We start from the raw sequence: 23,892 nt of genomic DNA, 5'->3' as shown, positions 1-23,892 counted from the left end.
GTTTATGACTTCTGAAGGAAGCAATATTTATCCCTGGTTATCCCTCAGTCATTTTACAGGGTGAAAAGAGCCACAGGGCCCACCAATAGTGGAGCTTGAAGTGATAATGACACTAAAAAATGACTCTTCAAAATATTGTGCATTAAAAGTTACCAATAGGTCATGCTGCTAATTTTTTTCACTGATAGGGCTGCTTTTTGTAACGTAAAAAGCACTGGGTAAATGCTTTTATGGAAAATTATAGATAGTATAGATAGTAGGCAAAAACAATGTTATGATAGATATAAAAATTGCTTTCATTTCTGGTGTCAGATTCTCTTTAACAAAGTAGCAGTTACAGAAGGAGGAGCTGGAAATAGCTAGTATGGTAGCATAAGGAGGCAGCCAAGGGCAAAATCGAGGCTTATTTCGTAGTACAGCACAGTAGTAGAGTGTATACCTCAAATCACATACAAATACTGGATATAAGAGGTACAGAGGGCCTTCTCTATAGAATAGACAGTTGGACACTGAACAGTTTGCTATATTGCAAGCCTGCTATAAAACTGAGTGTGCAGGCATATAAGTGAGACAGACATATAACCAAGTGTCAGATGAAAATACTGTATATAACTGCACAAAGTAAAGGTATGATGTGTAATAAGACACTAGAAACTAGAAAGGGAAGTTTGAGAACAAACTTCATGTTGGGTTGAAAAACGTGAAATTCACTGAATGAAATCTGATCTGTTGTTGGCTCTGCCCACTGTTTCTAACCTTGGACCACAATTATATAGTAAAAACCACTGTGCAAAATTTGGGGACCCTGGTTTTAATAGTGTCTGAATAGCAGCAATTTATATTTCCCCACTGAAAGTCAACGAGTGACATCTGATTGGCGGTTGGTAGCTCCACCCACATTCTTTAACTTGGAACTGCAGTTACCCAGTGACTAACTGCTAAGTTTAGGGACCCTAGGATTAATAGTTAAAGAACGGCTGCAGTTTAAAGTTAAACCAATAAAAGTCAATAGGTAAATTGTGATTGGTGGGTGTGCCCACTTTTTCTAACCTCGAGTCGAAGTCACCCAGTGACAAACAATGGGCACCCTGACATAAATAGTGTGAGAATGGCAGCATTTTAAATTTAAACCAATAAAATTCAATGGATGAAATCTGATTGGCTGTTAGTGGCCCAACCCACTTTTCCTATTTTTGAACTGGACCAACTTTGCAAAGTTTGGCATAAAAATTGTGAGAGCATTTTACACTTTAGCATTGAAAGTAAATAGGTGAAATGTGATTGGCTGTTGGTGGCTCCGCCTACTTTTTCAAAACAAAAACCGCAGTTACCTGGTGCCTTACTCTGCAAAGTTTTTGGAACCCGGTGTTATTACTGTGAGAATGGCAGCAGGTTGGAGCAGGCCAAATCAATAGGTAAAATCTGATTGGCTGTTCACTGCTCTGCCCACTTTTGGGCATCCAACAGTCATCATATTTTTATTCAGGCTGACCCCATGACTATGTTATTCAAGTTTGGGGAGTGTAGCCTCAAAGCTGCAAGATTGGCAGCAGTTTCAATTTCCCCATAAAAGTCAATGGATGAAATTTGATTGGCTGTTGTTGGCCCCTCCCACTTTGGGGTCATCCGACAAAGGTCGCTGTTTCATTCGGAGTGACCCCACTATTATGTTATTGAAGTTTGGGGGATGTAGCTTCAAAGCTGTAAGTGTGGCACCAGTTTGAAAATCTTCCCTGTCAAAGTCAATGGGAAAATTGGGGTGTTCGGAGCGGCGCCACAAAAAGACGGGGGGGCGGGATCACTTAGAAAAGCACAAGCAACCTGCTCCGCTGTAGGGTGAAGAAGTGTGGAGAGTTTGGATGTTGTACCCCTAAACTGTAGGAGGAGTAGCGTTTAGAAAATGGGGGGCGCTAAGAAGAAGAAGAAAAAGCGGAAGAATAAGCCGAAGAACAGTAGGTTGGGTTTTTTAACCCAAAATAATGATAGGTTTCATGACAGCCCCTGTAACTAAAGATCAGACCGTACCATTTTATTGGAGGGGGAGGTCAGGCAGTACCATTTTGTTGGCAGGGGGGTTGGACTGTACCATTTTGTTGGAGGGGGGTCAGGACCATACCATTTTAATGGGGGGGGGGGGGCGTCAAACTGTACCATTTTATAGGAGGGGGGATAGGACCGTACCATTTTATTGGAGGGGGGGGTCGGACCATACCATTTTGGGGGGGTCGGACCGTACCATTTTGTTGGAGGGGGGGTTGGCCTGTACCATTTTGTTGGGGGGGGCCATACCATTTTGTTGGAGGGGGGGTGTTGGACTGTACCATTTTGTTCGGGGGGTTGGACCGTACCATTTTGTTTAAGGGGGGTCACACCCTACCACTTTAGGGGGACGAGGGGATGATAATGATACATTTTCATGACCCCTTGTAACTAAAGATCGGATCGTTAGCAGTTCACTGTCATTCACTTTACTTTCCCCTCCACAGTCACCCTGGCATAGAATAAGATGAATAAGTCGAAGAACAGTAGGTTGGGGTTTTCAACCAAACATAATGATACGGTTTCATGACAGCCCCTGTAACTAAAGATCAGACCGTACCAATTTTGTGGACGGGGGGAGGGGTTGGACTGTACCATTTTATTGGATGGGTGGGTCAGGCTGTACCATTTTGTTGGGAGGGGGGTTGGACTGTACCATTTTATTGGATGGGTGGGTCAGGCTGTACCATTTTGTTGGGAGGGGGGTTGGACTGTACCATTTTGTTGGAAGGGGGTGTTGGACCGTACCATTTTATTGAAGGGAGGGTCAGGACGTACCATTTTGTTGGAGGGGGGAGTCGGACTGTACCATTTTGTTGGAGGAGGGATTGGACCATACCATTCTGGTGGAGGGGGGTTTGGATCGTACAATTTCATTGGAGGGGGGGTGGGCCGTACCATTTTGTTGGCAGGGAGGTTGGACTGTACCATTTTAATGGAGGGGGGGGTCAGGACGTACCATTTTTTTGGAGGAGGGGTTGGACCATACCATTTTATTGGAGGGGGATCGGACCATACCATTTTTGGGAGGGGGGGTCGGACAGTACCATTTTATTGGAGGGGGGTCGGACCATTTTATTGGAGGGGGGTCAGGAAATACCATTTTGTTGAAGGGGGGTCGGACTGTACCATTTTGTTGGGGGTTCGGACCATACAATTTTTGGGAGGAGGGTCGGACTGTACCATTTTGTTGGAGGGGGTGGGGTCGGGCTGTACCATTTTGTTTGAGGGGGGGTCAGACCGTACCACTTTAGGGGGACGAGGGGATGATAATGATCCATTTTCATGATCCCCTGGAACTAAAGATCGGACCGTTAGCAGTTCACTCTCATTCACTTTACTTTCCCCTCCACACTCACCATGGCATCAAACCAATAAAAATGGGGGGCGCTAAGAAGAAGAAGAAAAAGGAGAAGAATAAGCTGAAGTTGAAAAACAGTAGGTTGGGTTTTTCAACCCAACCTAATGATTTGGTTTCACGACAGCCCCTGTAACTAAAGATCAGACCGTACCATTTTGGCGGATGGGGGGGGTTGGATTGTACCATTTTATTGGGGGGGGGGGTCGGATCATACCATTTTGTTGGAGGGGGGGTTGGGCCTAACCATTTTATTAGGAGGGGGGTCGGACCGTACCATTTTATTGGAGGGGGGTTAGGCCATACAATATTGTTGGAGGGGGTGTCAGACCGTACCATTTTGTTGGTGGGGGGGTCGGGCTGTACTATTTTGTTGGAGGGGTGGGTCGGGCCGTACCATTTTACTGGAGGGGGGGTCGGACCATACCATTTTGGTGGAGGGGGGGTTGGGCCGTACCATTTTATTGGAAGGGGGGTTGGGCTGTACCATTTTATTGGGGGGGTCGGACTGTACCATTTTGTGGGAGGGGAGATCAGTCCCCTATTGACCAACTGTGAAAATTTTGGGGTCCCTGGGGTTAATACGGTGAAAATGGCAGCAGGTTGTATTGCCTCATTGAAATTCAATAGGTAAAATCTGATTTGCTGTTGGTGGCTCCACCCACATTTTCTCACCTTGAACCGCAGTTACCTGGTGCCTAACTCTGCAAAGTTTGGTGACCCCAACATTATTACTGTGAGAATGGCGGCAGGTTGAATTTTCACTAAGTCAATAGGTTTGACTGTTCGGGGGATTGGCTGTTCACAGCTCCGCCCACTTTTGGGCATCAAACAATCATCATATTTTCATTCAGGCTCACTCCATGGCTATGTTTTTCAAGTTTGGGGAGTGTGGCCTCAAAGCTGTAACATTGGCAGCAGTTTTAATTTCCCCATTAAAGTCAATGGGTAAAATATGATTGGCTGTTGTTGGCCCCTCCCACTTTGGGGTCACCCAACAAATGTCGCTGTTTCATTTGAGGTGACCCCATTATGATGTTATTCAAGTTTGGGGGTGTAGCTTCAAAGCTGCAAGAGTGGCAGCAGTTTGAAAATCCTCCCTGTCAAAGTCAATGGGAAAATTGGGGTGTTCGGAGCTGCGCCACAAAAAGATGGGGGGGCCGGATCACTTAGAAAAGCACAAGCAACCTGCTCCGCTATAGGGCGAAGAAGTGTGGGGAGTTTGGGTGTTGTACCCCTAAAACTGTAGGAGGAGTAGCGTTTAGAAAATGGGGGGCGCTAAGAATAAGAAGAAGAAGCAGAAGAAGAAAAAGAAGCGGAAGAATAAGCCAAAGTCGAAGAACAGTCTGTTGGGGTTTTCAACCCAACATAACTTTAGCCATAGCACCAATGTGGCATTACAATTCTTAATACACTTCTAGAAAAAGATATTGCACTTTTAGTTGTGAAACCTGCTAAACAGAAATAGACTCCTATAAGAAAAACTGTTTATAGCAAATGTTCAAATGTGTGTAGGCGTTTTTCCATCAACGAAATATAAGGGAGCTAGGGTTTTTTTTACTCTTTCTTTGGAGAAACCACTGTTTCTATGAAAGCAAACTGCTCTTTTTCTTATCACTCCTCTTTAGCATGAGTTGCTATTGCAAGACAGGACAACGAGAGACCATAACAATATATGAAAAAGGAGGTAGTTCCCACACAACCATAAACAAAACATTGCACGCAAATGGCCCCAACTTGTGCCTGTGCATACCTCAGTGCTTGAACCAGGGATCACTACCGTACAGAGCATTCTCTGCAGTCTCTGCAGTATATGGCTAAAAAAGTAATTGGCTCTTAACTTTACCAGGGGGAGTTTTAAAAGTTAGAGACTATGCAATAAGGGAAAGGTGAGAGGGATCAAGGCAGGGATAGTTAAGGGGGCTTTTATAGCCCGGGGGTATAATACTCCTTTAAGTGTAATTTCAAGCATTTTATTGACCAAGTGTTCTGTATCTACATGGATGAGTGACAAAATGTTTAAATTGTCCCCACCCCAGCAACCAATTATGTCAAGTGATAGACACAAAAATGTAACACTGCACCTTTTTGTTTGATTTGGGAAATGTTGCACTGTATTGACAAATCAGGTACAAGCTGCCGTCATGCTTTTTGCAGCAAGCACACGTTAGGTTGGAATAGTGAGTCTACCAGGATAAAGATACAATAATATATACATTTATGATTATATATGTACATTCGAATGACATTACCTACAAACTCGTCTTTCAGTGCATAAATAGTCTCATTGGGGAGTGAGGGACGCTGGTTTCCCCACACTAAATCCACCAGATTTGTTGGTATGGACTGAAATGTCATCCCTGAGCTTTGTATTAAGCTGGAATAACTCTGCCATTCACCTATAAAGAAGATATAAACATATACATTACTACATTTACTTTAACTATGTGCACGCAAGTTTTACATGTATACACTTCATGTGGGTACAATCCATCTATATATACTAGATACAACCTCACCTGCAAAGATTTTTTGACATTCAGTACAATCATCTTATGTACATCAACTCTATGAATTACTGCTATCATAACTTATATTGTATGTATGTATAAATATATATATATATATATATTTAGAGAATATATGATACTGATCATGAGCATTAAACTGCTCACTGCTTCTATGCAGAGCACTTTGGATGTCTGGATACTCAACTCATGTAGCCTTGTTCACATTTAATTGTCCCACTGATCTCCAGCATGGATTGACAAACCTTTCTGGAAATTTTTTAGAGACTTAAGTTTGGAAATCTTTAATATATTCACTGATACCACCTAGTGGTGCATGGTAAAACAGCACACAGCAAAATATTGCATGTTCTATTGCTGCAATCTGAGAGATAATGGGTCATTTATGAAGTGCACGGCAGGGTGCAAAGTGTTTTTCCCACTTTGAATTTCAGTAGGTTTTTATTCTCCAAATAGGGTTACCACCTGGCTAGTATTCTAGCCTGGCTAGTAAAATGAATGTGTGATCCCAATGTAATTAATAGGGAAGAGAGAAAAATGTATAGGAGGGCTGGTATATGTTTCCAGAAAAAGCACCAACCCTAGTTTCAACCTGGGCAGGAAGACATACACTATTCTCCTACCTCCTATAAATGCACAAGTTAGGGAACACTGGCAAACACGGGCAAAATGGAGCCATCTATAAACAGTGACACAGGTGGTTCTGGAAATCCTTTGCTACGTGCAGAGTGCAGCTTCAGTAGGCACAAGGCAGTCATGGTAAGATGGTAAGAACAGAGCTCTGCTGCAGCTGGTGTTCCCTAATTTGGGGATGTCAGGGGACAGGTAGGGGGATGTCTACATGAACCCCTTGCCCATATGCAGACAACAATGTATTTGGGGGGGTTGAAACAAGTCCCTGCATTTCAATTAGTAGTGCAGAGATCGGCAGTACAGGACACAACGTGTATAAGATATGGGGAATTGAGCCTATGTTTGTACTTTAAAGCCTGCCCTGCATTTTGTAAATGACCCTTGCAATGTTCTGCTGTCATCAGTCAAAGTTAATCTTCATGTAAAGAGATTTTCTGTATAAGAGATTTCTAATACATAGAAAATTTCTCATTGGCCCTCTTACAAGGATGTATTTGCCTTAGGGCATAATGGTGTTTAACTGTTACCATTAAATACTCAGTTGATGAACCCAACAAATGGGTTAGCTCTCTTACATTCAAGAAGCACAATTTGAGTGGTGTAAACTGGGACAGTGCTAAATGCATCCACTATGTAAAAAAAAGTTGGATTCTCTCCATGAGCCAGATTTGCTTAGATAAAATGGAAAACTGTAACTGGTCACAGCTGCACACATAAAAAAAGCAATGGTAAAAGGAAATATTATTAAAAGCTGCATATCCTTCCATGTTTGGTTTGATTTTCCAATATTAAAGCCAATTTTTTTTTAACACTTTTCCTATATGAAATTGGGCCAAATGTCATTAAGGCCTTAGATTAAATCACTGAAAATCTAGGGATGGGTGGAGGTTCCTTTACGTTTTACCTTCCTATCCTTTCCTAATGTCAGCCAAATCTACATCTCCTTCACTTTTGAAATTAAAGTCATTGCAATAGGGGGGCCTTATTATTGGCAGATTACTATTGGTTCTGATGGGAAACTTTAACTGTTACAAATTGAGTGCTTTTCGCAATGGTACACATCTGTGATGCCTTTTACGAAACCTGCCTATCATACCATGTTTAGTAAACAACAAGCTAACTCCCTCAGTTGGTGTGCTCACATATAGCCCTCTTGCATTTGCAGTAGTATGCAGAGCAGTATTAGGCAGAGATTCATAATAAACCCTAGTATCTCAAGTACACAGAAGCCCAAACAACCCTCCACAGGCCCAATAAATAGTGTCTTTTCATGCCAACTTACAGCAGCCAATCTGGCATTTGCCACAATCCACAATTCAGGGATCCATGTCAATTCGGGTTTGCTGGCAGTAGACAGGAGTGTGCCTAATGGCACTATTGTAGAACTACCTATTGCCTGCCTCGTGTCCACAGTACAACATCACATTCATCTAGTGATACTTCTTCATTTGGATTCAAACTGCCTCCACCCCTGCCAAGTATCTTCAAGTAACTTTCTCACTTTGATTAAAATCTGGGTGAGAGGGTCATAAGACTATATTAAAGGGTAGATATTCTATAAGTAGAAATGATGTACATTTATCCATTAAATGCTTACCTACTTTTTAAACCATTCTTTATGTAGTAAAAATTCTGAACTTTTAAGTGGACCTGCAACTGGTACATACCGATGGAGAACAAGAAGGGATCAAAGCCAATTCCTTCCCCTGGTTTTAATTCTTGTTGGATCCACGTGACAACGGCATAGGATGACACTTTGAATAAAAAAAAAATAAAGAGATGACATAAGAAAACATTGCAGCCGATTTATTAAAAGAAATGCTAAACAGCACTAGCTAAGTGGCCTTTAGCATCCAATGAGATCTCTGCTTTCACCTTCAATCTTAGTACTTATGGTATGAAGCCACACTTTGTATTTGCTATAAAGGCAAAAAACATATTTTTCCACTTCATGGGTATTTTCTAATTTACAAAAGTAGAGTGGTAATAACAAACTGGTAATTGGTTGCTATAAGTAAAGTAGTCCCACAATGTATATGAACAAATTGGTGTGGCATTAAACTATAGAAGCAACATTACATGGCTAACTTAGCAGTTGTAATATTATCATTGCAAGCAAAACTGTCATATGGTAGTACAAATTATACTGTGCATGTGCAGTGTCACTGACACTCAAAGAAGGCCTAATGGGGAGCTGATCTGGACAATTATGAAGACATGGATCACAAGTTTAATATGGCTGTTGAACCTTTTGCCTGGGAAGGTAAGTTCAGTACATAAAATAATACATTTCTGGCCATTTCCTTTTTAGCCTTTAGTTCTCTTAATGCGTGCAAAACAAGAGTTCAGTGCACAGAAGTGCATGCATGCCAGGCACAAGGGGATAGTTTTTGAATTCTTACATTCAGCTAGAGGTGGTCAATGGGCTGTGGGGGAGTGAGAATGGATAATAAGTTACACACAGTGAAGGACTTGGGTATTCTAGTCCCAATGGGAACTTCGACTTTAAAGGAAAACTATACCCCCAAACAATGTAGGTCTCTATAAAAATATATTGCATAAACAAGCTCATATGTAAAACTCTGCTTCATCTAAATAAATCATTTTCATAAAAATATACTTTTTTATTAGTATGTGCTATTGGGTAATCCTAAATTGAAAATTGCCATTTTAAGAATTAAGGGCTGCCTCATGGGATCATAGGATTCACAGTGCACACAAACAAGCAAAGGCACACATACATGCTAAGCCCCATCAGCCAATGAATAGACAGAGTTCAGCCTTTTGCTTCCACACTTCTTCCTGTTACAGTTAGAGCTGCATTGTTTCTGGTCATGTGATCTCTGAGGGAGCCCATGTCCCCCTTCCACCCCACAAAGCCCAGGGCCCACCGGATTCTCTCCTAATGACCTATCCGCCCAGTCTAATCTGGTTACACAACTATTATACCAGAAATCAAATAGTTAAAACATTAGAAGAAATCATTAAGGTGCATGTATATTTTGTCTTCAGATCTTCAAGAAAAACAGTATTGTCAAATTTAGAAACAAAACCCAAAGGTTGGTATTTGACCACATAATCCAAAATAAATGTTATCTGTTTTCCAAAATAAAATGAAAATATCTATGTTTGAGTATATGTATGGAAATAAGTATTTTCTACTGACAAGTCTTCTCCAGTTCCCAGTTGCAGTCCATCTCTCGTTCTGCCTGAATCCAATATCTGCTGTCTGTAAACACAGCCCCTCGTGTGTGCGTCACCACTGCAACACCTAGAACACAACAAAAATGATTAATGTGCAGCTAAACATTGTGGGATAGCTAATATTGTACCAGTGTAACATACCTCCCAACATTTTGAAAACGGAACGAGGGACAATATTTGACCATGCCCATTTTTGCAGCCACACCCCCTAAATACCACTCCCATTTGACTAGATTTGTCAGGTTATTTAAAGTTTGAACACATTTCTGGGGGTTTTGGGGTCCTATTTTATGTGTTATTACAGTTTTGCTGAAAATGGTGAAATTGCCCTTTAAGCTGCAAGTCCCAGTTCCCCCAAGAGACCTGTTAGTTATTAGTTATAATTGTATCTCAGTGCAGGGGGGGCTTTTTAACTTTCTGGGCTCTCTGCCAAAAGCTACTTATTTATTTTAAATATGAGAAATAATGGGGTTGATTCACTAAAGGTCGATAACGCTTATCGCATGCTTTTTTGCGTTAAAAAACGATTCATCAAAGTCATTTTGCATGCGTTAAGATGCATATCGCATGCGCAAAAAAAGCAATGCAAGTTATTTACCTCGCATTGCCTTACTTCTCGCATAGAAATAATACTAACACAAACAATTCACAAACACATATGAAGCCTTAAACGCGCTAAATATCGCATTAGTCTGTGCGAATATTAACACCTACTTGGAGCAGGGGATACTTAAAAAAATTGTGGTTCGTGAGCTTTTGGCAACACAACATGGACTTTGTAGTGGGATTTTTTCAAGTATTTGATCGTCCTAGAGGGATGCATCCTCCAGTTTTCAGGGAAATGGTAATTTTCAGAACAGTAGTTTTCCGAAAGTAATGGTTACGTGCGTAAAATCATGCACTAATATAGCACGCGGCGAACTATATCGTGCGCAAGAAAAACGCTCATCGCGAGTTAAATAACACAAAGAACATTGTGTCTTAATTATGACGCCTGTCCTTTTAGTGAATCGAGCGTTAAGTCACAAAAAATAAGAAGTGATAAAATTTTTAACACATGCTATAAATAGCGCTCGTTTTATCGCCCTTTAGTGAATCAACCCCAATGTTTCTAACTGCAGGTGAAGCTTGTTAACTGGGCTCACTGACAAAAGCTACTTTTTAATTAAATTTGTATCTTTTTTAGCTTCAGTGCAGGAGATCAAAGGGAAATGAGGGACTTTTCAGTAAGAATACGGGACTGCGGGTTGAGCTGTCAAAAGAGGGACTGTCCCACGAAAATCGGGACAGTTGGGAGGTAGGCTGTAAGTATTCAAGAGGCCAAGTTATAGGGGAACTAAACCTTAGCAAAGAATTATGTTAAAATGCTACACATTGTTTTTTGGCTTCTATTCCAGCTGAAAGTGACCAAAGCCTTTTCCCAAATTTGTAATGTTTGTTTTAGATAAGGGGAAAAAAGAAACTAACTAAAAACAGTAGTAAAGAAGAAAAAGTAGGAAAAGGAAAACTATTAGAAGTCTCCTGTTTTCCATGTGAAGATATTTATTATATTTAGTAATAATGTTAGTTGTCCTTGGCTGGCAAACCACAGAAAAAGTTTCACACATCATGTTTACGTCACAGTCCTGTGTTTCCAGCCACACTGGGTATTTAAGTCTAGTTTTTTATGTGTGTGTTAACTTTGATAAAGGCTACAGGAGTAGCCGAAACGTCAGTTCTTCACTATTCTCCAATAAACGATTGAATTTCGTGATAAGTCCTGTGTGGAGCGGCCCATCTTTTGATCGATTGTCTACGTGTTGAGGACTGCACCCAGGCGTTCATTGTTGAATTATCGTGAGTGCCGACCTACTCTACATTTTATATATATACTGTATATATTCTTAATTTAGATCTGCATTACATGACAGCACAAAAATGTATGTAAGCATTACGACTCATGTCGGAAATAAAGACGCTCAACGAGCGGTAACTGTATTAGATTTCTCAAAGAAAATAAACTAAATAAAATTAAAAATAAATATAACTAGTGTAATAACTAATGAACTGAATTAATAGCTAGCCAAATAAACAATGAACAGGCGAAAGTTGACTGCTAAATAAATAGTCTGACCACCTAATTATGTTAAAGTATATAGAGGTAAAATAAATACCAAATTATTAAATTTGACTCGGGTGTGCAAACCCTGAGTCAGTCGCTTAAGGTTCAAATATTCATCTCAGGTGATCCAGAAGCAGACAAAAAGCTCACCAGAATTCCGTAGTGGTCCGGGTGCTTAAAGCCCCGGACCCGCAGCTGAAGGGAGAAATCTCAAAATCTAGAAAATAGGACGTCAAGCACTCCGGACTCGAAGGGATCTGTTAAAACTCGAACTTTATTCCAACATGTTTAAAAACAAAAATGCCTGACACGTTTCGTGCGTTAGGAGCACTTATGAATAAGTGCTCCTAACGCACAAAACGTGTCAGGCATTTTTGTTTTTAAACATGTTGGAATAAAGTTCGAGTTTTAACAGATCCCTTCGAGTCCGGAGTGCTTGACGTCCTATTTTCTAGATTTTGAGATTTCTTACGACTCATGTCGGCCTAACAAGGTCTAAGATGCTGAGCTCCTGTGGATAGCTTTGAAGTCCTGGATCAGTGTTCATAGGTGCTAAGCCTCTCTGCTGATACAATACAAGTTTAGTATATTAAATGTATCATTTCTAGCCATAGTGATTTTAGGCTTTAGTTAACCTTTAACTAGCATGTATACTGCTTATACATACAATAGAATGCTCCACAAAAAATACTTACAATATAGGTCCCTATATGGCCTCTGATGGCCTGTTGCTGTTACTTAACATTGTTTTGTTCATAAAGAGTATTTGCTGCTTAAGACTAGTGTAGAAATATAAAAATGTTTACATTTGAAACCCTACCGGTCTCCAGGTAGAACACTGCTACATGTAACATTCTCCCAGTTCTTCACAGCAATAGTGGAGGTAAAGGCTCTCCTATAACTCTCACACACAAGAAATCTTGGGCATCAGAGGTTTTAAACAAAAACTGTTTTATTGTTGAACACTGGGTTACTAAACCTCATCTTTAGATTAGAACAAGTTGTCTAATTCCAGGCAGTGTCATTCAGTGTCTACTAAAGCAAAAAAAAGTGCTTGGATGAAACATGATTTTGCCTCTTTATTGGTCTCTGGTAAGGCCTCACCTTGATTATGCAGTGCAGTAATGAGCTGGAGAGAGTACAGAGACCTAATAAGATATCATTCATTTAGCCACAGTTCCAACAATATCTTGGACTACAATACATTTTTACTGAAAACTCATATTATTTTCAGCCATATCTAGAAGGATCTACCTTAAACATACAATGACAGACAAATAAGGCTCTTCCCCACCACCACCACTGGTCTAAGCTCCTCTAGGAAGTCCAGCTCCACAATTTAGGGTAGGGAACAGAAAATAATGAGCATTCACCCTCCTCCTCTGGGTAGGGTTCTCTGCTTTTGTGGCCAAATATTCTGTAACTACTCTCCGCTCCCTTCGGATATCATTGTTAGAAAGAAAAACTGCTCATATGACACCGCCCTTTTCAATGACATAATGGCTGTGTTGGAATATAATATAATCTATGCCATTTTTATGAAATATGACATTTGGTTTACCCACAAACAGCAGTAAGTTCAAAAGCACAGCTTCTTGGCAGTAACAACACCATCACAAGAGCTGATCCAAAAGCTGAAGGAAATAACATAATCACAGCTGAAACCTGTTTTGCAAACCCTGGGTCATAAAATGTTTTGTCACTTAGTTACTAGAAAATTATCTATACTATCTCTACAGACAAGAGATTTGTTTTTATGATACTAATGTTCTTTTACTTACTTTGTAGATCTGTAAATTATTTTCCACGTTTATGTTCACTGGATGGAAACAAGTTTACTCAAGGCAATTACACTGTTAGTGATGAAAGTCAAACCATTTACAAGAGATAAGATGGTCACTACAGAAAGTGTACATCTGTCACCACTTATTGGCCAATTTATTCAATTTAAAAACTACATAGTGAAAATCTACCTCATCACCACTAGCTCTGCCAGATGCCCTATCCCATCCCAAAGCTACCCTCTCCCATCCCAGTTCTTAGCAGAAGATTCTACCAATCTAAACAGTGAGGTCCGGGTGTAAAAACCCCGGACGTATCGCAAATGCTGTTCAAGGAACACAATGGTCAAGCATAGTCAGTACAAGTCAAAATAGCTCACCGGTATCCCTGGCTGGTCCGGGTGCTCAGGGCCCCGAACCCATAGCTGAAGGGGAAAAAAAAGCCGATTTCAAACGTAGTGGACACCAAGCGCTCCGGACTCCGGGGTCTCTCATAAAATCAAATCTTTATTGTTGCATTAAAAGAAGGAACGCGTTTCGTATGCCAAGCACACTTACTCATAAGCCTATGAGTAAGTGTGCTTGGCATACGAAACGCGTTAGGCGTTCCTTCTTTTAATGCAACAATAAAGATTTGATTTTATGAGAGACCCCGGAGTCCGGAGCGCTTGGTGTCCACTACGTTTGAAATCGACCTGCTGTGTTTTTACCCTCAGTAAGTGAAATATTTTCTTTATTATGTCATGCTAATAACTCTAACAGCCATTAAAGTTCTATGCATTTCTCATATGTTTTATTACCAATAAAATATCATACATTAATAATATACAAGTTTATTGTGTAATTAAAATCATTTTTTACCTGAGGATCCTGTGAAGCCTGTTAACCAGTTCCTCCTCTTCTCTCTATCTGCTGTGTATTCGCCCTAATGCAGAGGATTATTAGATATTAAACAAAGATCAACTGACGGTCTTTTTGAAGTTTTTTCAAGACAAATGGGCTTCATGAAAATACTTAAATCTACTAATCAAATAGCTGTAGCAACTGGATACAGTCCATCAAATATTTTTAACACATAGCTTGACAATATGGAGTTTTTGACTGCCTGCCATCCTGGCAAGGTTTCTTAAGAATATCCATAGGTCTTTACGGTGGCACAGTCAGCATATTTGTCATATGCATTAACATTATTTAATATGAATATAGAAAAAAACTGAAAACATCTTTTAGGTTATGACAACACCACTAACACAGAGGTTATAAAATAAAATGATTTTTTTTCGGCTACAACACTCCAGGACATGCACCTCCCACAACTACTGATATGAACCTACAATGTTCAGCCAGACTCAAGAGCCTCTCCAAACCCAGCCCTGAAAAACCAGAACTGTACTACAAGAAAAGTACATTTAGGTTTTGCACGTTTTGGTGTAGTATAAAGTGACTACTGTAAGCATATATGTCAGATTGGGAAATCTTGAATTTAGTATGATTTGCAGAAATGAATTTTTGCAGTTCATGCAGATACAAAAAGATCCAACCAACAAGAGAAAAACTGCAGTATGAACCACAACCATATTATATGTATATTACTGAACATTTTGAATCATTTTGTAAAAATGTCAGAAACAGCCAATTTAATGATTGCATCAGAAACAGCTTATGTAAATTCTAATTATGTGTATATTATGTAGCTCTAGTGTTTGTTATTTTTGTAGGTAGTGTTATCATCCCAGTAAGACCCTGGCCAAATGTGACCCCGGGCTGCTACCACAAGGCAATTACATTTCTCCTTGTGGCACCTTCTCAGAATTATTACAGATTTCGACTAATGAACCTATTTGAAGTTATCACTGGACACTGGTTGTGCAAAGCTTAAATTGCTGGTGATCTTTTCTGAACCCACTGCACTCTGCCTGTTGAGCCTACCAAAAAGTGCAAAAGCTCACATACTTACCAAATGTGCATCTGTAGATGGAACAATGTATGCACTAATGTTGTTCTCTCTCATCTTCTGGCGCAGGTCATTCAGTTGTCTTGTGGTGTTTTTTATAGATGGTGGAAGATACTGAATAGAAAGCAGAACGCACTGTTAAAGATTAACCTAGGGAAGCAAAAATGATGGCACAGAGTGTATCATGCTGATTAATTGATAAAGAAATATTATGGTCAGTTTGCCTGAGGATTTAAATAATATAAATTTTCACCTCAGTTTTTGTGCATGCACAGTAAATTGTGTTCTCCTGGCACAAATATCCTAGAAAAAGAATTACAAAAGTAGCATATGCACCAATAAAATGCACACCAAGTAGAATGTTTTAAAGAATTTAGATCAGCCAAATTACATACAAAGTGCATAAAAGATAATATAAGAACTCCTAAAAGAGTAATATTCCACAGTATATGTTTCCAAAAGTCCTTTATCGAGGGGATTGCAAAACTTCTACAAGTCCAACTAAAAGAGCATCACAAAAACAAAATAAAACAGAGGAAATTATACAAAAAAATATGAATTGCTTTTGTATGTTGTCCTGATTTTAGCAACCTCATCACATTTCTGTAATCACATAAGAACTAGGCTGTGGGCCTAAGGTGATGCCTAGACCATTATACATATATTGTTAACTATTTATTATATATTATATTATATATTATATATAGATGAACAGTAATAGGGTATATCTATGTTCTTATTTTTGTTTCAATAAACTTAGTTTAGAAGCTAACAATCCATATATATATATATATATATATAGTAGTAAGGCAAAGTGTCAGCACTCACGGGGTTTAGTTGATCAGACGAAAAAAGTCACAAGATCTCGGATTATGTAGAGGTGAGGTTTTATTGATCCTACGTTTTGGTTTCTTACTGAAACCTTCGTCAGGGATGACTGTACAGCATTTAAACCGGTGTTTAAAAAGATCGCAATGGGAAGTGCACTCGCACCTTCCTATGCCAACTTATTCATGCTGCAGTTTGAAACAGAGCACATTTTCCCTCTTATTGGTACCTCTATACTCACGTACTTCCGCTACATAGATCTCTTTTTGATTTGGACTATTGGCGAGGAGGGTCTGCTCAAATTCCACCAGGGTTTGAATAGCCTAGACAACCCAGTCAAATTAACCCTTCACTACAATTCCGACCAGGTTGACTTTTTAGACCTGAACATATTCAAAACAGGATCAAGACTGGGCACCAGACTTTTCAGGAAACCGACAGACCGTAATTCTATATTACATGCCTCTAGCCATCATCCCCCAACTACCATTAGGGGAATTCCCTTTTCCCAATTTCTACGTGTGATTAGGAACAATAGTTCACCTGAGACAGCAAAAACACAGCTGGAGGAGATGTATTGTAGATTCCTAGAACGGGGCTACACTGACACTCAACTTACAGAACAACTACAGAAAGCTCTGCAACACACCCAAGAGAGTCTGCTACAAGCCAAACACAGGGTAACTAATCAAACTACCCCTCTGATTTTCACGACGACCTATAACTCTACCTCACCACATTTGTCTAAGAGCATCCACAGAAACTGGCCGATGATTTGCCAAGATGAAACCTTGTCACTACACAGTGCCAAGAAACCCCTGATGGGCTACAAAAGGAATAGCAGCCTCAGGAATCTCCTAGTCAGGACAGACTTCAAAGGGAACCCGACCACACAGATGGACTGGCTTTCTACACACAAAAAATTGGGCTGCTATAAATGCCCGGACTATGTGACCTGCAGATGCTTGCTCACGGGGGCTGATTTCCCCCATCCCCATACTGGGAAACGATTTAAGATTAATCAGCCTTTTCTTCTTCAAGGAAGAAAAGGCTGATCAACCCGTGGCTAGGCATTTTCTGAAGATGAAACACTCACTACCCACGTTCAAATGTATGGCTATAGACTTTCAACCCCCCCCTCTCACGAGGAGGGAATAGGGACCAAGCCCTTCTTCAAAGAGAATCAAGATGGATCTACAGGCTGGACTGTGTAAATCCCAGGGGACTCAACGAAACCCTACCTCTGGGATGCTTTATTTAACTTACTTGTTTCCAACTTGAAATTTGCAACTTCTAATGTCCTGTATCTGCAACTGTAACTGTTACAACTGCTGAACTTGTGATACTGATTTGCTACAATCGCTGCAACACTTAAAGGAACAGTAACACTAAAAAATGAAAGTGTATAAAAGTAACTAAAATATAATGTGCTGCTGCCCTGCACTGGTAAAAGTTGTGTGTTTACTTCAGAAAGTCTACTATAATTTATATAAATAAGCTGCTATGTAGCCATGGAGGCAGCCATTCAAAGGAGAAAAGGCACAGGCACATAGCAGATAACAGATAAGTTCTGTAGAATACAATAGTGTTTTATCTGTTATCTGCTATGTAACCTGTGCCTTTTCTCCTTTATCCCAGCTTGAATGGCTGCCCCCCGTGACTACACAGCAGCTTATTAAATAAATTATAGTAGTGTTACTGTAGCAAACACACCAGTTTTACCAGTGCAGGGCAACCGTGCATTATATTTTTATTACTTTAAAGCTGTTTCATTTTTTGGTGTTACTGTTCCTTTAAGTACTCTGTTACTTTCACTCTCTCCTCTACTCCTATACTCACCTCCTATTCTTACATTTAAACTCCTTAAACTCCCTTCCTACCGAACATGTTGGCTGGATGGTCATGGGTCCCCAAGTTGCATATGCCCAGTTCCATGCCTTGACACATTTCGGGTAGCAGGTGTACCTGACACACTCAACAAGTAGTGCCTTATGCGTATAAGGACCTCCAAACAGCAAGAACCCTGGACATAGACACGCCCCGCGGGGGGCTCTGTCTCAACCATAATAGTAGCACCAGCACACCACAGCAGCACACAGCTCCGGCCGGTACGGTACACCTTCTGTCCGCTTCGCCCACTCAAAAGACGGACCCTGCGGGTAGGATGCGCACTTCTGGCTCAAACCAGCAGTGGTGCACCCCCCACCGTTTCAGTCTGTGGTAGTAGTGTTTTGTGCGAATGACAGCTGGGGCACCTCTGATTAGACACGGCTCAGTATGGGGAAAACAAAGCGAAGGACTATGCACGGTGTTGCTAGGGTAGCAACGTACATGGCAACACACCCTGCGGGGGGCTCTGTCTCAACCATTTAGGAGCATCAGCACACCGTGGCAGCACACAGCCCCGGCCGGTAGGGTATACCCTCTGTTCGCTTCGCCCACTTAAAAGTCGGACCCCGCGGGTAGGGTGCGCACTTCTGGCTTGAACCAGCAGTGGCGCACCCCCCATGGTTTTAGTCCGTCACAGTAGTTTTCTGTGCGAATGACAGCTGGGGCACCTTCGATCAGTTACGGCTCAATATGGGGAAACACAGTGAAGGTTTACGCATGGTGTTGCTAGGGTAGCCGCATACATGGCAACGCGCTCGCTACTGCCCCCTGGTGGGCGGTCCATAGGTCCGGGTTTTTTGCCTAGCATTTACTGTATAGCAAGGCACGGCCTCGACAAGTATTGAGTTAGGACATGCATGGGGGGGGGTCCCCAATAAAGACGCTTCACACATGTTTGATATAAACCTTTTATTTTTTTCCTTTTTATCTGTACTCCATTCTCACTATTTCTGCACTTACTGAATGGCGTTTGTTTACACACTGTAACCTAGTAACGGTGCATTGGCGCCAAAAGATCTTTTTAAACACCGGTTTAAACGCTGTACAGTCATCCCTTATGAAGGTTTCAGTAAGAAACCGAAACGTAGGATCAATAAAACTTCACCTCTACATAATCCGAGATCTTGTGACTTTTTTCGTGACACTTACTAGTGTATTTTTATTGCTGTGGCACCCGGGTATCGCACAAACATTGAAGGAGTGCTTCCGAATACCAGTATCTCTCTCTCTCTCTCTCTATATATATATATATATATATATATCTAATTAGACTGCAGACCAGTTAAAGCATGTTTTAAACTGTGTGTACAATACACATTTGTATGGTATATTTATATATTTAAAATAAATTTCCTTTCTCACCGGTGGGCTAATTGTACAGTTCCTTTCAGTTGCATCTCGAGGTGCTTTTGGCAAGCCTTCTGTACATGCTGCCAATAAATACATAAAAAAACACTTAGGAACAATGTAAAACAAACAAACCATGATGACTCTTTAATAAGTTGCATTATATATGTTTTCAGGTGCACAAATATTGACACATTAGTATCTAAAAGCAATAAATGAACGTGCATGGAAATTAAGTTGCTATTATTGTCATGCATATGGCAAACAGCACAAAGTACGGCTTGGCTGCAGAAACCTGCATGGGATATACATTATTTTAAGCCAGTGCTAACGTGACTTAATACCACAGTGACTAACAAAAGAAATACTGGATGCAAAAAACACACATGCCAAATTCCTTGACAACACAAACATTTAAAGCGGCAATATATACCCCACTAAAAATGGGTGAAAGAAGGAGAGCCTTTGGTAACAAACAACAAAAATAGGAACACAGAACAGGAAAAAATAGAGATGTGACTAAATATTCTATGCAAATTGTATTATCATTTTTATTGTTATAACTGTCTTAAAGTTAAATGAGCTTAGAACAATTTGATGGCTTTCTTTCAATTTTCTCTCTTAAGTAACATCGTAGCAACAGCATTTTGCTCAGACTATATTTAATAGGTTTCTGTTGCTTATCACATAAAGTCTATACTTTGATGTATTTTTACTGATGTTAATAATATGGAAATTATAAAAAGAAGAACTGGAAGAAAGAATAGGAAAAAATAATATTCATCACCTTTTCTTATGAATCCCCTATACTGGAAGGGCATTTGGTATCAAAGAATAAATTACCCACGTGTAGCATTTAGTAAAAATGAAAAAAAAATTGTTATGGAGTTTTAAAGGGGACGTAAAGCCATTGAGTTAAGGGATTCTGACAGAATCCTTATAAAGAAGCACCTTTCCAATCTACATGATTTTTTCTAAATTAAATAATCAATCTGGTTTCCTCTATTTCCTTAAGCTGGCTATACATGCACGATATTATGGTACGAAACAAGGTTTTGTGCAATATTACGAGCATGTATGGTGGATTGACGAGGCGACTGATATCGCAAAAGCCTTGGATATCATTCATCTTGTTGACTGGACAGGACAAAAGATTTTTATTGGGCACCGTTGAAGATGCCTGAGCAAAAGCTGCATTTAGAGCTGAATCGTCAGATAGGGGTAGAATTCCGATTGCTTCTTCCTCCATATCTGATCATTCAGCCCTGAACGTTAGTGGAGAGTACGAGGGTATATGTATGGCCACCTTTAGGCAGCCTCAATCAGCCCCTTGCTTTCTTTCTGCTGTAATCTAAACCCCCTCCTATTGCATGGTCCTCATTGTGCAGCAGAAGCCAATCAGAGTCAAGTATGCTAGCTTGCCCCCCCCCCCCCCCATGTGTTTTCTGTTCCAAATGGCTCCACCTGCACTGAGAGAGAAGAACAGCCAGTGACTTCCTAAGTGCTTGTACAGCTGAGGTAGGGCTGGGGGAGGCTGCCTGTTAAGCTGGCCATACACGCACTGATATTATCGTACAAAACCTCGTTTCATACGATATTCGGTGCGTGTATGGCAATTTGAAGAGGCGACCCATATCACAGAAAGCTGCAGATATTGGTCAACTCATCGATCGGCCAGGTCAAAAGATTTTGTACGGGCGCCATTGAAGGCGCCCAAGCAAAATCTACGTTCAGGGCTGATTTGCAGAAGGAGGTAGAATTTCTATTATTTCTACCTCCATATCTGACGATTCAGCCCTGAACATCAGTGGAGGCTGGGAACGATCTTTCGTGCGACCATTGGTCAGATCGGAATTGCTATGTGTATGGCCACCTTTAGAGCTTAAGACACCAGATTGTTTATCTTCACACCTGCAAGAATAAAATAAAGCATGTATTTTGGAAAGTTGCTTGTTTTAGGGATTCTATTGGAATCGGTTCATTTAATATAATGCCTTTACATCCCCTTTAATTGTAATATAAAAATAATGAGACTGTCTGAGGGTGATTTTGAAGTCTACATCACAAGCATTCCTAGCCAGTCTGCAGCAATACTCTGTACACCAGAAAGCCCCTAAGTTAATTCCTCAACAGCAACAATTTCTATTTTTATCAGTCCAGGGATAAAACAAATATCTAATATATATTATATATCTAATAATATAAATATCTAATAAGCACATAAATATGGATGTGTTAATAAAAAAGGCATTTTGGTTTCTCGTTTAATTTGAAAAGGACTTGTATTATACAACTTTTTATGTCTGGGTGACAGGTCCCCTTTAAAAAAACTTTAATTTATTCATATTATAGAAGATGTAAAACTAAAATATGCAAATAGGCTTTAACCTTGAACTCTGAAAACCTAAGTTGCTCTTTATGTAGAATAACATAATTATTGTATAAAATGTATGCATATGCCGTTACAAGATCTTTCTTTAGTCTTTCTATCCCCAATGCAATTAGCACCAATCTTTTCCTATTATGCCTTCTATCCCATAGGCACCATCTCTCCCTACTATACCTGCTATCCCACAGCCCCAGTCCCTTCCCAGAGGCTATTATCCCCCCACTGCTACTATAGGCACCATCTCTCCCTACTATACCTGCTATCCCACAGCCCCAGTCCCTTCCCAGAGGCTATTATCCCCCCACTGCTACTATAGGCACCATCTCTCCCTATTATACCTGCTATCCCACAGCCACAGTACCTTCCCAGAGGCTATTATCCCCACTGCTACTATAGGCACCGTCTCTCCCTACTATAACTTCTATCCCAAAGCCTCAGTCCCTTCCCAGAGGTTATTATCCCACTGCTACTATAGGCACTATCTCTCCCTACTATACCTTCTATCCCACAGCCACAGTCCCTTCCCAGAGGCTATTATCCCCACTGCTACTATAGGCACCATCTCTCCCTACTATAACTTCTATCCCAAAGCCACAGTCCCTTCCCAGAGGTTATTATCCCACTGCTACTATAGGCACTATCTCTCCTTACTATACCTTCTATCCCACAGCCACAGTCCCTTCCCAGAGGTTATTATCCCACTGCTACTATAGGCACTATCTCTCCTTACTATACCTTCTATCCCACAGCCACAGTCCCTTCCCAGAGGCTATTATCCCCACTGCTATAGTCATGAGTTTTATTTCTAGTATATTAGTAAGCTTTCTAGTATATTATTAGTTTTCCCAATAAGCTTTCCCATACACTTACAAATACTGATCTACTGCAAGATGGGCTCAGGGTAGTCACCCCTGTGTACCCCTTCACCCTTATAGACAGTTTTCAGTACATACCATATAGAATAAATATCCATGTCCCAAAGGTCCAGAGGAAAATCATCCTGTTAACCACCAAATCTGCCAGAAATCCACCAAAGAAGAGAGAAATCCAGCTTGTGCAGAAATATAAAGCAAGGAAACGTTGCCAAAATCACTACAGTATATCCTTCAGCACCTCCCACTCTTTATTCTGCACCTCCCAGTTTAATAATTGTTAAGACTGGCTCCATAGTACATTTCCCTAGGAAGCTGTTTAGAGAGGGCAGGTTAAAGTGTATGGGATGCCAAATGGTGCTAAATTATTGTGCACAGCATATTAGCTAATCCATTTATATGAGCTATGGCCAACACTCTCATATTGCTCTGGGTTTCAGTGAATACAATTGTTTCATGCATTGGTTATAAATTACTTAACTAAACAAAGTTCAAAGATGAATTTTTCAGATTAAGTTCAATTCAGGTTCATTAAGTGACTGATTAACAGCTTTGTCACTTTCAAACAGGGGGAAGGAAGATTCCCTCACCAAGGGGTACATCTGTCAAAGAGTGACTGTGGTTCACGGTTCACTTTCCTGCTTGCTATTCACTAGTGTGGGATTTTTATGGGCATATAAGTTTTAAAAAAAGTTTGATATTTTTACCCATTGGTAAATATTTCTTTAAAAATCCTACATAAATGAATATGTAGCTGTGGAATTTCTCCTTTGACCGAGGTAAGCTTTATGTTCACCTTTTGATAATTATGCACAGAAACACCCAGAATTATAGCCTGCCATAAAGGATCAATGATCTCAACTGGATAGTCGCTAATGTGCTATAGAATTGACTCATCCATGTAGACCACCATGGTGAGCACAGGCTAAAGGACATACCCCTGTACAATCACTTTTAAAGGGGTTATA

The 23,892-nt window shown here is 40.4% G+C and overlaps 1 protein-coding gene across 1 annotated transcript in view; it reads right to left on the bottom strand.

Annotated features, from left to right (window-relative positions):
- The window catches only part of xpnpep2 (X-prolyl aminopeptidase (aminopeptidase P) 2, membrane-bound), a gene marked incomplete at its 5' end in the record, with an annotated part of 42,174 nt that extends 19,036 nt beyond the window's left edge, over positions 1-23,138 (bottom strand). Inside the window, 7 exons of the mRNA XM_031891689.1 lie at positions 5,650-5,796; positions 8,226-8,312; positions 9,725-9,829; positions 14,506-14,569; positions 15,602-15,712; positions 19,679-19,746; positions 23,006-23,138. Coding sequence (XP_031747549.1) covers positions 5,650-5,796; positions 8,226-8,312; positions 9,725-9,829; positions 14,506-14,569; positions 15,602-15,712; positions 19,679-19,746; positions 23,006-23,138 — 715 coding nt within the window. The remainder of the gene's footprint in view (positions 1-5,649; positions 5,797-8,225; positions 8,313-9,724; positions 9,830-14,505; positions 14,570-15,601; positions 15,713-19,678; positions 19,747-23,005) is intronic.
- Positions 23,139-23,892: the final 754 nt, after the last annotated feature.

Source organism: Xenopus tropicalis, chromosome 8 (assembly GCF_000004195.4).
Source record: "Xenopus tropicalis strain Nigerian chromosome 8, UCB_Xtro_10.0, whole genome shotgun sequence".
NCBI classification, from domain to species: Eukaryota; Metazoa; Chordata; class Amphibia; order Anura; family Pipidae; genus Xenopus; species Xenopus tropicalis.
Note: the sequence above shows the minus strand (reverse complement) of the source record. Positions and strands in the feature narration are given on the sequence as shown.